Source organism: Daktulosphaira vitifoliae, unplaced genomic scaffold (assembly GCF_025091365.1).
Source record: "Daktulosphaira vitifoliae isolate Bord-2020 unplaced genomic scaffold, ASM2509136v1 Scaffold_4, whole genome shotgun sequence".
Lineage (NCBI taxonomy): Eukaryota > Metazoa > Arthropoda > Insecta > Hemiptera > Phylloxeridae > Daktulosphaira > Daktulosphaira vitifoliae.
Genome location: NW_026099575.1, coordinates 36,850,775 through 36,863,227, shown reverse-complemented (window position 1 = coordinate 36,863,227; position 12,453 = coordinate 36,850,775). Strand labels below are relative to the sequence as shown.

General features: G+C 27.2%; 1 protein-coding gene across 1 annotated transcript; it reads left to right on the top strand.

The window, feature by feature from the left end:
- Positions 1–1,352: 1,352 nt before the first annotated feature.
- On the top strand, positions 1,353–12,406 carry LOC126905785 (serine protease inhibitor 88Ea-like). The gene is made up of 6 exons (XM_050685835.1): positions 1,353–1,535; positions 10,459–10,795; positions 10,869–11,168; positions 11,241–11,376; positions 11,451–11,686; positions 11,758–12,406. Exons 2-6 carry the CDS (start codon positions 10,475–10,477, stop codon positions 12,049–12,051), a joined length of 1,287 nt encoding a protein of 428 aa, XP_050541792.1. The 5' UTR covers positions 1,353–1,535; positions 10,459–10,474; the 3' UTR covers positions 12,052–12,406.
- Positions 12,407–12,453: the final 47 nt, after the last annotated feature.

Genomic DNA, 12,453 nt, shown 5'->3' with positions numbered 1-12,453 from the left:
TAGGGGCTCCGCGAAAATGTTTTTGGATTGAATCCTGCAATATCTAGCACTGTCACTGGTGTTAGATATTATTGTCCAACACTCTTTTATTTTGTATAAAATAAATTTTCCTAAATTATTTAGACTGACTAATTTTTTGTGTTCAAAAGAGGTAAATAAAATTCACTTCTTTATTCTTTAATATTCTATCTTATCGATCAATTACTGCAATAAATTATAAGATAATTAAAATTTAATTTTATCAATTATCTTTATTTATAATTTAAGTTGAGTGGTCATTCGTAAATATAAACATATAATTTATAAGCAATGTTGTCCATTAATTTTGGTCTGATTAAAATTTCCCTAAAATCATACAACGAATTAAGTTATTTGTAGAAAATAATTGCTAGAAATGTTCAGTGGTGTTGACATTGTAAAAGTGGTTATTAGGTTAACTGTAGATTATAAATTTGTTTCTCTATAAGCATTAAGTGAAATTACAAAAATATAAGACTAATTATTAATTGTTTATGTAAGTACGCCTAAATACCGCAAAAACAATGGATACTTTGCCAATCCTACAGTAGGCGCCTTCGCGGTCTGTTAGTTTCAAACGCGATAACGCGAGTAATTAAACTGGTTTACACATTGTTTTATGTAATTCATTATTTCAAATTCATTTTATTCGTAATTTTTATTTCTTTTATACTACGAATTTAAAAATTCTACACTTAATTTTGTCGGCTTCGGACGCCGAGTTCAAAAAAATTCCTTTGGGATTATCACACTAAGGCACGTACACTATAAAGTATACCTTAAATGATAAAACGAACAATATCTATGGAGTATCGAAAGGAAATATCAAAAGTTTAAATAGCAATGTGATGCATATTACTTTATTGATTACACTGATTCACTTTTATAACTTAAGGTACTTAGATAAACTTTTGGCCACTACTTGGTTTATTCTATTGGTCTAATGTTCGTTTGAAAACCGTTACAAGGTTTAACGTTTCGCATCATCATCATATTATAGTATTGTAAAACGAGATGCATATTAACTCGAGCTTAGGCTGCGATTTGAGAGCATGGAATCCCCAAAACCACGACATTGTGAGTCATAGGTTAAAGAGAGTTTGTGACGTTTGCTTCGTGCATTCGGTTTCTGATTACACGCCATTTTAGTTACTATAATGTATAACTCTTCTTGATGATGGTACTTATGTATATTAATGATGCATTACTACTTCCGTAGAGCTTGATAGAAGCAAATAAAAGCGTGTTACGGTAGTGGTGGGAAGATTCTCAGTGAAAGTGTTTTTGATCGAAGGTTTTGCAATGGTGGTATACGACTGTCATGTCCAGTCGGCCATGGGATTTACCGGACAGACACGATATAGACATTGTCGCGGTACCAGCAGCTGGTGCCTTGAAACGTTTCAATCCGTCAGTAATAAAACGTACGTTAACTACTCGTGTTGTCGCAAACGAAAATCGCAGTGCGTACTTGAACAGTGTTTTAGTGTATTTTTTTTAAATATCAGTGTCAATAGGTAAGAATTCATTAGCTCATAAATTTTTCTAAAATTTAACTATTAGATAATCTATTTAGATTGAATTGTTTGAAAACTATGTGTATTCATCTCATATTTTAAAAGAACTTTTAAGGACCTTAGAGACTTTAACTATGCATATTCATAACATCAAATTGTTGACAGTGTTTAACTGAAATACTCTTTTACATCACGATTGACGTCTGTGATTCTTCGAATATTAGCATGATGTTTAGTTGGTATTTAATTCAAGTGTATTAATATATTTGTGACCAAGTCAAGAACATCAAAACTCTACAATTACTTGATAAATTTCAGATGCAAAGAACTCATGACAGTGTAATACCTAATGTTCCATTAAGACATTTTAATACTGTTATGGTTTTATATCGGTTAGATTAAAAGCAGTGCAATTTATGATTCAATATCGTTAATTAAGGAGAATTTTACACCTTCCTTTTTATGGAAGCTAATAAAATGATGTAATTGCTCCCTTGTTATTACCATTTATTATGCAACGAACGACATTTAGGAATTCTCTGGATTCCCATTAAATAATAAAACGCCACCTATAGAGATTTGTAACAATCCATGATACTTTCGACAGTATATATTATATTATATACGCTATTATTACATCGTTTGAGGTAGGCGTAGGTATAGTAAACATGACGTGGATGCCAAAACAATTTGCACATATCATTCATAAGTTATGAGCTTCAGTAACACAATAACAAGCTCAAAATACCTAATTTAAAAGATACTAAAAATATTTCTATTTTAGAATGTTTGACACCATCAAATGAATTTGTCACCGTCAAGTGAAACATGTTGTGTCTCTTTCTAGAAAAATGTCTAATTTACTTGTTAATACTGCAAAAGTATCGTTAATATCAATCATGTTTAAGGTTATTAATCCTTGTATTGTTTACTATTTAAACTAAGGGTTTTACCATTAAAAGTTTGAAGTATTATTAATTATAAGTATGACGTGTGTTTACTAAATATTATTCGGTTTATGTAACGTTTATTATATTCCGAGCACGATTTCGTGGAACAGATTTGCAACATAATTATACATCTACATTCTTAAGAACGATCTATAATAAATAACCCTAAAAATATTGTATTTACATTGCGTATTAAACTGTATTTGTCATTGGATTATTTTATCATAGAAAACATTAAAAATTACATGTAATTTACTTATTAAATGGACTTTTTATATACATCACATTGCTTTCTCTGTTAAACATCGCTCATTTTGAAACCACTCGTTTAAACACATGTCTTACATAAAGTACAACGTATTATTCAATATAATTTTGCTTTCAATGTGGTTTTAAGAAAGCTCGTCTCCNCGTTTAAACACATGTCTTACATAAAGTACAACGTATTATTCAATATAATTTTGCTTTCAATGTGGTTTTAAGAAAGCTCGTCTTTTTTTTTTTTACATAATTAGATATTTAATCACTTTTTGATGAATCATTAATTTATGTTCTACGTTTTATTCATAGAAATCATTAAATATCCCGTGTTAATTAACTACTAATTGACGTTTTCCGTTTATTATTTAGTAAAGTTATTTATAGGATATCAGTGAGATAAGTTTTCTTTTTTATCTTTAACCCTATTCATAATGTACGTTTTATATATCCATGATCTTGATCTCCCGAAATTTTTTTTTTTTCATATTTTGGTATTACATTAAGTTNTTCTATACGCAAATGGCTACCATATTGAAAAATATATTATTTTTGTATGATAATTATGGGTTTTGTATTTTATTTTAATAGAAGTTGATGTTGCTTTTGCAATTATCCATCAATTTTTTAAAATTAAACACTATCTACAGATTTGCATCGAAGCGTTTCTTATGATAGTGATTTTAATCACTGTCAGATTAAATCTATACTAGACCCTACTATGCAATGTCTCCACTATGCCGCGACCCCACTGTGCTACCGTTNGTTATTTATAAATGTATAATTACAATTTTCAAAACTATCATGATGGTTCTATTGTGTTAGTATAATATTTTTTCAAGAGCAACGGGTCTTTTCATGCTTAATAGACGGTGTTTCGCCATTANGTTATTTATAAATGTATAATTACAATTTTCAAAACTATCATGATGGTTCTATTGTGTTAGTATAATATTTTTTCAAGAGCAACAGGTCTTTTCATGCTTAATAGACGGTGTTTCGCCATTATTAGCTTCGATGTGAAGCGGAGAAGGTATTAATTTTACTATGATGTGTTTTTTTTTTTTTTTATGTCTGTTGCCACTTTTTCTCAGCTCTCACTGGACCGATTTCTTTCAAAAATACGTCAAAAGATCACAAATCGTATCTAGTTGAAGACATTACCCTTAAAAATTGAAAAAAATTCCCTCGTTCCCCGCAAATGGGGGAAATATCCAAAAAAATTACAAATTTAAAAATCGCTAATTTTCGAAATTTTTTCACTTTTTTTTCTTAAAACTTCCATAACTTTTTGAAAAATCAACAAATCAACATAATTTTTTTTTATACTAAAACCTTAGATATTTACCTTTCATTTGATATCATTTTTTTGAAAATCTATCACTTAACCTGCTCATTGGGGGGGATTTAAAATGGCAACTTTTTTACAAAAATTAATTTTTTCAACTTAATTTTTGAAAATGTTCCGGAAAGACTGCGTCCTTTAAACATATATCAAATTAAAGCTTATTTTATGTACTACAAAATGAAAAAAAAAAATTTGTCCCGACACTTTTTTTTCTACATTTAAACGGCTGCCGTAGTTAAAAAAACACTATTTTTGTGTTAAAATTTTCGATTTTCGATTTTAAATTTTCAACTTAAAAATGCTATAACTTTTTGAAAAATGTATATATCAGCACAAATTTTTTTTTTCTAAATACATTATAAGTACATCTTTCATTTGACATACTTTTTATTAAAATTGGACAATTTCCCCTTATATAGGGGGCGTTCAAAACTTAAAATATTGTAAAAAACATAGATCTTTTTCAACTGAACTTTTGAAAATGTTCCGGAAATACTGCGTCCTTTAAACATATATCAAATCAAAGGTTATGTTATATACTATCAAATGAAAAAAAAAAATTTGTCCCGACATCTTATCTTCTATGTGCAAATGGCTGTCGAAAATTTAAAAAAAAATGTAATGTTTGCGATAAAAATTACATTTTATCGGGATGTTTTTTGTACTTAAAACTGCCATAACTTTTTCAAAAATGAACAAATAAAAATAATATTTTTTTGTATTGAAACCTTAGATATTTCCCTTTCATTTGATATAATTTTTTTTGAAAATCTAACACTTATTCTGCTCACTGGGAGGATTTAAAATAGTAACTTTTTTACAAAAAATAACTTTTTCAACTTAATTTTTGAAAATGTTCCGGAAATACTGCGTCCTTTAAACATATATAAAATTAAAGCTTATTTTATGTACTACAAAATGAAAAAAAAAAATTTGTCCCGACGATCTATCTTCTATACGCAAATGGCTACCATATTGAAAAATATACTATTTTTGTATGATAATTATGGGTTTTGTATTTTATTTTAATAGAAGTTGATGTTGCTTTTGCAATTATACATCAATTTTTTAAAATTAAACACTATCTACAGATTTGCATCGAAGCGTTTCTTATGATAGTGATTTTAATCACTGTCAGATTAAATCTATACTAGACCCTACTATGCAATGTCTCCACTATGCCGCGACCCCACTGTGCTACCGTTTTTTATTTATTTAATAATGAGATGATCACACGATACAAAAAAAAAATAATGTTAATTGATAGAATTTTCAATAATTGCAAAAATTTCAAATAAATTTAATTACAATGTATATAAAATAAAATATTAATACAAATATGAATTATTTAAGCAATTATGAACATAATTTAGTATTTAGGTATTGAAGGTAAAGACATCGAGATAATTTAAACATTTAGTAATAAACTTATTATAATTTAGCATGATTCTATTAGCTAGCGAATTTAATTTTTAAATCGTAAAATATCTGAAGGATCTATGTGGATTGAATAACTTTTAGGCTAATTTAATTTTAATTATTCTTTAATTTTTTAATAAATACGGTTGTCACTGTACATTTTTTTGAAATATTCAATTATCTCCTGATAATCGCTTACATTGATATTGTTTTTAATTTTTCAACTTTTAAAGTTTATTTTTGAAAAATCTGTTGGGTTTAATTATCAGAATGTACTTTAGTTCATCTAAAAGACGATCTTTTGCAACTTTCTCTGGGAAATGTATAATCATTGAGATTTTGTTACTATATGGACCTTCATTGGATTGATAACAATACGTGTAGGAATCACGTTGTGTTGTGTTTTTATGATAACATGACTGTCGCAACTGTTGTGTTGAGACGACGCGATGATCACACGTCAGTATGATGTGATGTTATTTTATAATGCATTATTATTTTGAAAGAAGAACTGTATCGATATTATGCTATATATGGGAATAATACCTGATTGCATAATGAAGGTAACATATTATTATTATCATATTCAGACATACAAGAAATGTCAGCGGTAGATGAATGTGAAAGTGGCGGAGACACAGGAGGATCACAATCAGAAAATTGTTTACCCGTCAAAACATAATAATAACACCACGTCCGTCACCATGGCGGAAAACAGTCAATATTACACGTAATGGTAAACGGGAATTAAGTGAATATTACACCAAAGTAATGGTATTATGGAAGTAGCTTTCTCTAGATTTTTTGGAAACTAAATCACTAAGAAAAATTTTTTGTTATTGTCACAGTGACAAGTGACAAGAAATATCATAATATTATTTAATATATTGTGTCACGAATAGAAAATTATTTGTTGAGCCAAATCCCTGTTTACTATCAGTAACAATACATCTAGCATAGTTTAAATGATACATTAAAAATCAATTCGACCCGAGTTCCTAAGTTAATCAATGTGTATTTAAAAAAACTTCTAAGTGTTCTTTTGAGATTATAGTCCTATTGTTAAATAACCGAAATTTAATAAAAAACCTATAATGAAGGAGTAAAAGAAACAATACTTTTTTATGCTTTTATATTTTAATAAATCTAATTTCGATAAATGAATATTAATTTTATTTTAAACTAAATTACAAAACTACCAACACAGAGAAATACTATCATATTTTGAAACTTGAAGAATATTTTTCGTTTGAATACAAGAAAAAAAAGTTAAATATCAACACTATCTATCTGTGGATAATTAGCTTCCTCTAAATATCTAATTGCTTGTGAACAAATTTCATGATTCCCTAGGAAACTACCAGATAATATTAGGAATTATTATAGACAAATAGGAACGATTTATTAAATTACTTAACATTCGTATAAAATAAAAATTCATATAATATTTTTATCAAAATTACCTTAAATCAGTGATCAAAATTTAAATGATATTCAAGAATATAATTCATCATTTTGATCAAATGAAAATGCTTTAACGTAATTTCATATTTCTATAGCTGCATAATTTTAAAGGAGAAATTGTTATATTCTGATGTTTCAGTGAACTTAAATTATACCAATAAAAAAAAATGAGTATATTTGTAATACTATAATAATTATAATATTGAACACTAATGTTTAGTTTAACTTAAAGAATCAAAGGGTTTTCGTAATTCAAATATAATATAATGAACCATTTCATCGAGTATAATTTAAGGCAAAATTTATAATTAACTTAATATAACACAAAACATTTGCTGTAGTAAATTTTAACATACCAATTACTGTATACTGTTTTAATATATTACTTTATATACTTTAAATACTCATGTTTGCATTACTTAGATTTTTTTCAGTGAAGTAAAAAATGACCCTTTTTACAAATCATTTTACAATAGTATTCGAAAATTATGCGACATCTTAAAGATACAAAAGGCAATACAAACTAAAAAACTTTTAGAACTCTTTGCTTTAAATTCTAGAATTTTGCTTGAATTTAGAGCAGAATAAGCTAAAGTACTAGTCTCTTTAACTTTTTATTTTCTTTATAAATACAAAATTAGCATAATAAATAAATCAATTTTATTAGTAGAAAATTTAGATAAATTATCTTGTATTTAACTTTAAAAATAAAGAGGTATTTTTAAGTTAATTAGTTATTTCTATTAGATAGTTTTATAATGTTGGGTTTGGTTAATACGTTTTAAGAAATCACTTTGTAAATTTTGACTGTAAGTGAGTACGAAGTGTTAAAGTAATAAATTTGTATTAATAGAATATATTATAAATAGTATGTAAAATCAACGCATAATTCGTGCAATAAATTGGTATAGTTAAAGTTCTAGAATACAATTGCTGTCTGTAAAGCTAATATGAGTTCAATTGAACGTAAAACGTGATGAGATTGCAGATAAGTAAGCAATGGGAAAACCCAGGAAACAAATGCTAACCAAATATTGTACGTAATTGTATTACATAAATATATCAACTAACAGATTGGCAAAATAACAACCATGCTGAAAATAAGTGGGTTTTCTCTCCAATTGACCGCTTTACACAAGGTCGACAATGTAGACACTTATCATAATATTGGACTATTTTTTCCGTTTTCTTCATATGCATTCATTACTTTGGTGTGACAGCCGATGTCTGACCGTGAAATTACCTATTACCATGTTGTTTTTATTAAAAATATTCTTCAAGACCTTCAAAGTATCCGGCTGTACAACGAGAAAAATACTCATGTTTTATACACATGAAAATCAAATATTTTTGTATTCTACCATGTGAATTAAACATTTTTTTAGCAATTTTAATTCGGGAACACTTAAAATGATTTGCTCACATATAAATAACATATATAGGTATAGTATGGACGGAGCAATAATTTTCTGTATAGTAAAACCATTTGTGCATCTTTAATAAAACATATTTTCTAAACCTAATTTTTAAATAAATGTAACCTGATAATTAAAAAGTGTTTTAAATATTTTTAGATATAATTTTTTTATCTGATACATTTATTTAATAAATGGACTTAAAATTGGAGTGGTTAAAATAATTTTTTAATTAAAAAAAATTTGTGAAGTAATGTATGATGTTATTTATTGACTAATATAATGCTATCCGAATTGAATTCATGAGAAAGGGATTATGTTAAAAATTGACTTAAGATTAATACTTTTATGATGTGCTTTTTAATATTAATAACATAAACCACAAACATGTATACTAAGTAGTATTTTCTTTTATAACATTATTAAAGACAGCTGGTTCACGTTTTTTATGGCGATTAAGTCGATTTGTTTGAGTTTTTGACTTTTTTTGACAAAAATTCTATGATGATATAAGAAAATTTTATTTATCAACAAACATATGTTACATAAATAAACAAAAATTTCGTTAAAACAATCCTTATCTATAAGTAAACCCTTTGTAAACGATTTTCTTATATTTTACTGGTCTATATTATTCTTACAAACAATAATAACGAGTCGTTATTAACGACTCTCTTGAGACTTTTAACTTACGAACTTCAACGTTAACCTAAGGTTATGAATTGTTTCAAGTACTCAGTTTTATTTGGTTTTCTTAGTATATACATTATTAAAGTTATACCTCATAACTTAAATTGTATCATTTCCTCTGAATTGTTTTCATGGGAAATTGATGTTAGAGTTATTATTTTATTTTTTATTCAGCTTTATATGAGTTGGAAGACTTTTGTACAATAAATATAAAATATTAGTTTGATATGATTATTGATGATTTAGAAATTCCATGAACAAGTAATGTTTCTAATTTCAGTTTAGGAATTTTCTAATGTAACTGTCAAATTACTTTTGCAGGAGAATAATTGATAAAAGTTTCCATTGACCAATTGTTTTGAATATTTTAACGTCGGTGTATTGTTAGATACCGTAATTATTTTTAGTATGGTCAAATTGTTGTAAAATTAATCAATAACATAGTAAAGGGTAGGGGTTTAATTTTCTATCACAAAAATAATTACATGTTAAAGACAACGTATTGAGAGGATAGAAAAACATTATCTTATCTAATATATTAATATATTAAATAATATCCTCGTGAAAAATCCTGAACATTTCTCCAGACCTAACAATAAGTAGTTTTATAATAAATTGTAGTAATAGTTTTGTTAATAACAATATTTATAAGTTAGAAAATTACACTTAATTAAACAAAACAAATTTTTATTTTACGAGTTTTAATTTAAAAAAATATTATTTCAACAAGAATTTCAATTCCTCACTTTTATATTGGAATGTTTATTTAATAACAATTTGATATGATGAAGTTTTCAAGTTTATATTCTAACTGAGATTGAAGGTCATTTAGTTATATCAATGGTTATGTTGGCAAAAAACAACATCTTAAAATATTAATGAAANACAAGAATTTCAATTCCTCACTTTTATATTGGAATGTTTATTTAATAACAATTTGATATGATGAAGTTTTCAAGTTTATATTCCTAACTGAGATTTGAAGGTCATTTAGTTATATCAATGGTTATGTTGGCAAAAAACAACATCTTAAAATATTAATGAAGTATGATTTTAAAAACACATAAAATAGTAAACTAATTATGCAGAGCCGTACGGTTACATTTCGATATAATTTACTAGTACATTTAAATTAGTAAATGGTTGTAAAGTTCAACGTTTAATGCTTACAAATACAGACAAAGGAAATCTGATAAATATTTATTATACCTAGAACCTAATGTTTAGCACGATGAGATGCAAATATATTATTTTGTATGACTGTTGTGTTCGAATTGATTAGTTCAACTATCGTTACATTTACAAACGTTTTACAAAGCAAAATAACATTATTATTTTAAGTAACATTAAAAAGTTTCTTAAACTCAATTTTATTTTAGATTAAATTAACGAATCATGCGTTGGTTTTTTATAAACGTCATAGGACTGACGCTTTTGGCTACTATAATTTTGTCTGCTCCATCAAGCGAAAATAAATGCCTACCCGATGGGCCTGGATTGACCATTGAAGAGTTTCTCTCCGGTCAGTTTTATTTATTCGAACGACAACAAGCTTTCAGTATTAAACTCTTACAAACAGCTGTAGCTGCTTCGCCAAAACAAAATTTAATATTTTCTCCTCACAGTATATACACAGCACTTTTGATTACATATTTCCTTAGTGCAGATCAAACAGAAGCTGAATTGAAAAAATTCCTCAATCTTCCTCCTGAACAGGTGCGTTTTTACTATTAAAAATAACACATTTAAATGTTTTATTTATAAAGAGTTTTGTACAAATTTTTAAAAGGATAAACTTAAAGTATTGCAAGCTTATCGAATGGAAAAATTGTTCCAAACAATGAGGGCTCAAAATACAAGTTCAGATTATGAATTCAGTTCAACCGATCGTCTGTTTGTTTCAAAGCGCTTGCCCCTTCAAAAGTGTGTGGGTGAAGTATTCGCTCAGGAAGTTCATCCCATGGACTTTGTCATTGATCCTGAACTAGCTCGTATGTATATTAATAATTGGGTGACCAATCAAACCAATGGACACATTAAAGATCTTATACCTTCGGGTAACATAAACTACAATACTAGATTAGTACTGGTAAGATGATTTTATGAAAACAGTTTACTATAAAATAAAATATGATTATGAAACACGTGTAATTTATTTTAGACAAATGCTGCATATTTCAAAGGTTTGTGGAGTTCTCAATTTGCTTCAGAAAGCACCAAAGAAGAAGTGTTTTATATTTCACCAACTGAGAATGCTAAAGTACCAATGATGTGGCAGTCCGGGACTTTTAATTTGTGTAATTTCATAATTAATTATTAAATATTATCAAACAACAAAAAAATCAATTTTTGTTAAATTTTTTGCTAATAGTGAGTTCTGACGAGTTAGGAGCACATGTTTTAGAACTTCCATACAAAGGTGGAGACATTAGTTTGTTCGTCATATTACCTCCATTCAACAAACAACGAGGTATCAGTTTGTTAACGAAGAGACTCAACACTAATATTCTTCAAGAAATCGTTTCTTCCAACGATTGGCGAACACGTAATGTTGAAGTATCCTTACCTAAATTTAGTATTGAACAAACAATGGGTAATTTAGTACCTGTAAGTATAAATTTCTTGAAATAATTGAATTTTGTTCAGAAATAACAATCATATTATTCGCTATTATCTAGTTGTTGGAACAAATGGGTATTGGTGAATTGTTTAAAGGAAGAGCTGATCTATCAACTTTAACTGGTGGAGCAAATGGTGTAACTGTTGATGAAGCTGTCCACAAAGCTAAGATTTCCGTGGACGAAGAAGGTACCATAGCAGCAGCGGCTACTGCAATTATTTCATCTAGATCATCCAGACCTCTTGAACCATACAAATTTCGAGCAAATCATCCATTTGTATATTTCTTATTTGATAAAATCACTGGTTCCGTTTTATTTATGGGAGTATACAATTCACCAAATAATAATTAAGAAGCTTCATAAAAATCTATAACAAATCTTTCATATTATTATGACAAATCTCATACGTTTTTCAAACGAGTTGTATATATGTGTAATAGCGTATAATTTTGTATGCAACACACCAACAATGTAAATAATATAGATGATATTCATAATAAATTGTAATTTTGTAGTTAATGTGAATTAACTCGAGTATCAAGCTTAACATAGCATTATACTATGTAAAACCTTCTATGATGGCGTGATTATACCTCATCTTTAAATTATGTATATATTTTTATTATTATTTTTATCATTAAATTGTATAATTTTCAAAGAACATGTAGCAAAGTTGTGTGTATAATAAATTATTCAATGAATTGTACCTTTGGTAAGTAATTATAAAACTTATCCTTTTTTGTCCTCTAAAAT

Bases quoted from the DNA above. Each gene is read 5' to 3' on its own strand.
- LOC126905785 (XM_050685835.1), top strand. From the start codon at position 10,475: ATGCGTTGGTTTTTTATAAACGTCATAGGACTGACGCTTTTGGCTACT. The intron at 11,169-11,240 runs GTAAGATGATTT...AATTTATTTTAG, and splicing joins ACAATACTAGATTAGTACTG to ACAAATGCTGCATATTTCAA. The intron at 11,687-11,757 runs GTAAGTATAAAT...GCTATTATCTAG, and splicing joins CAATGGGTAATTTAGTACCT to TTGTTGGAACAAATGGGTAT.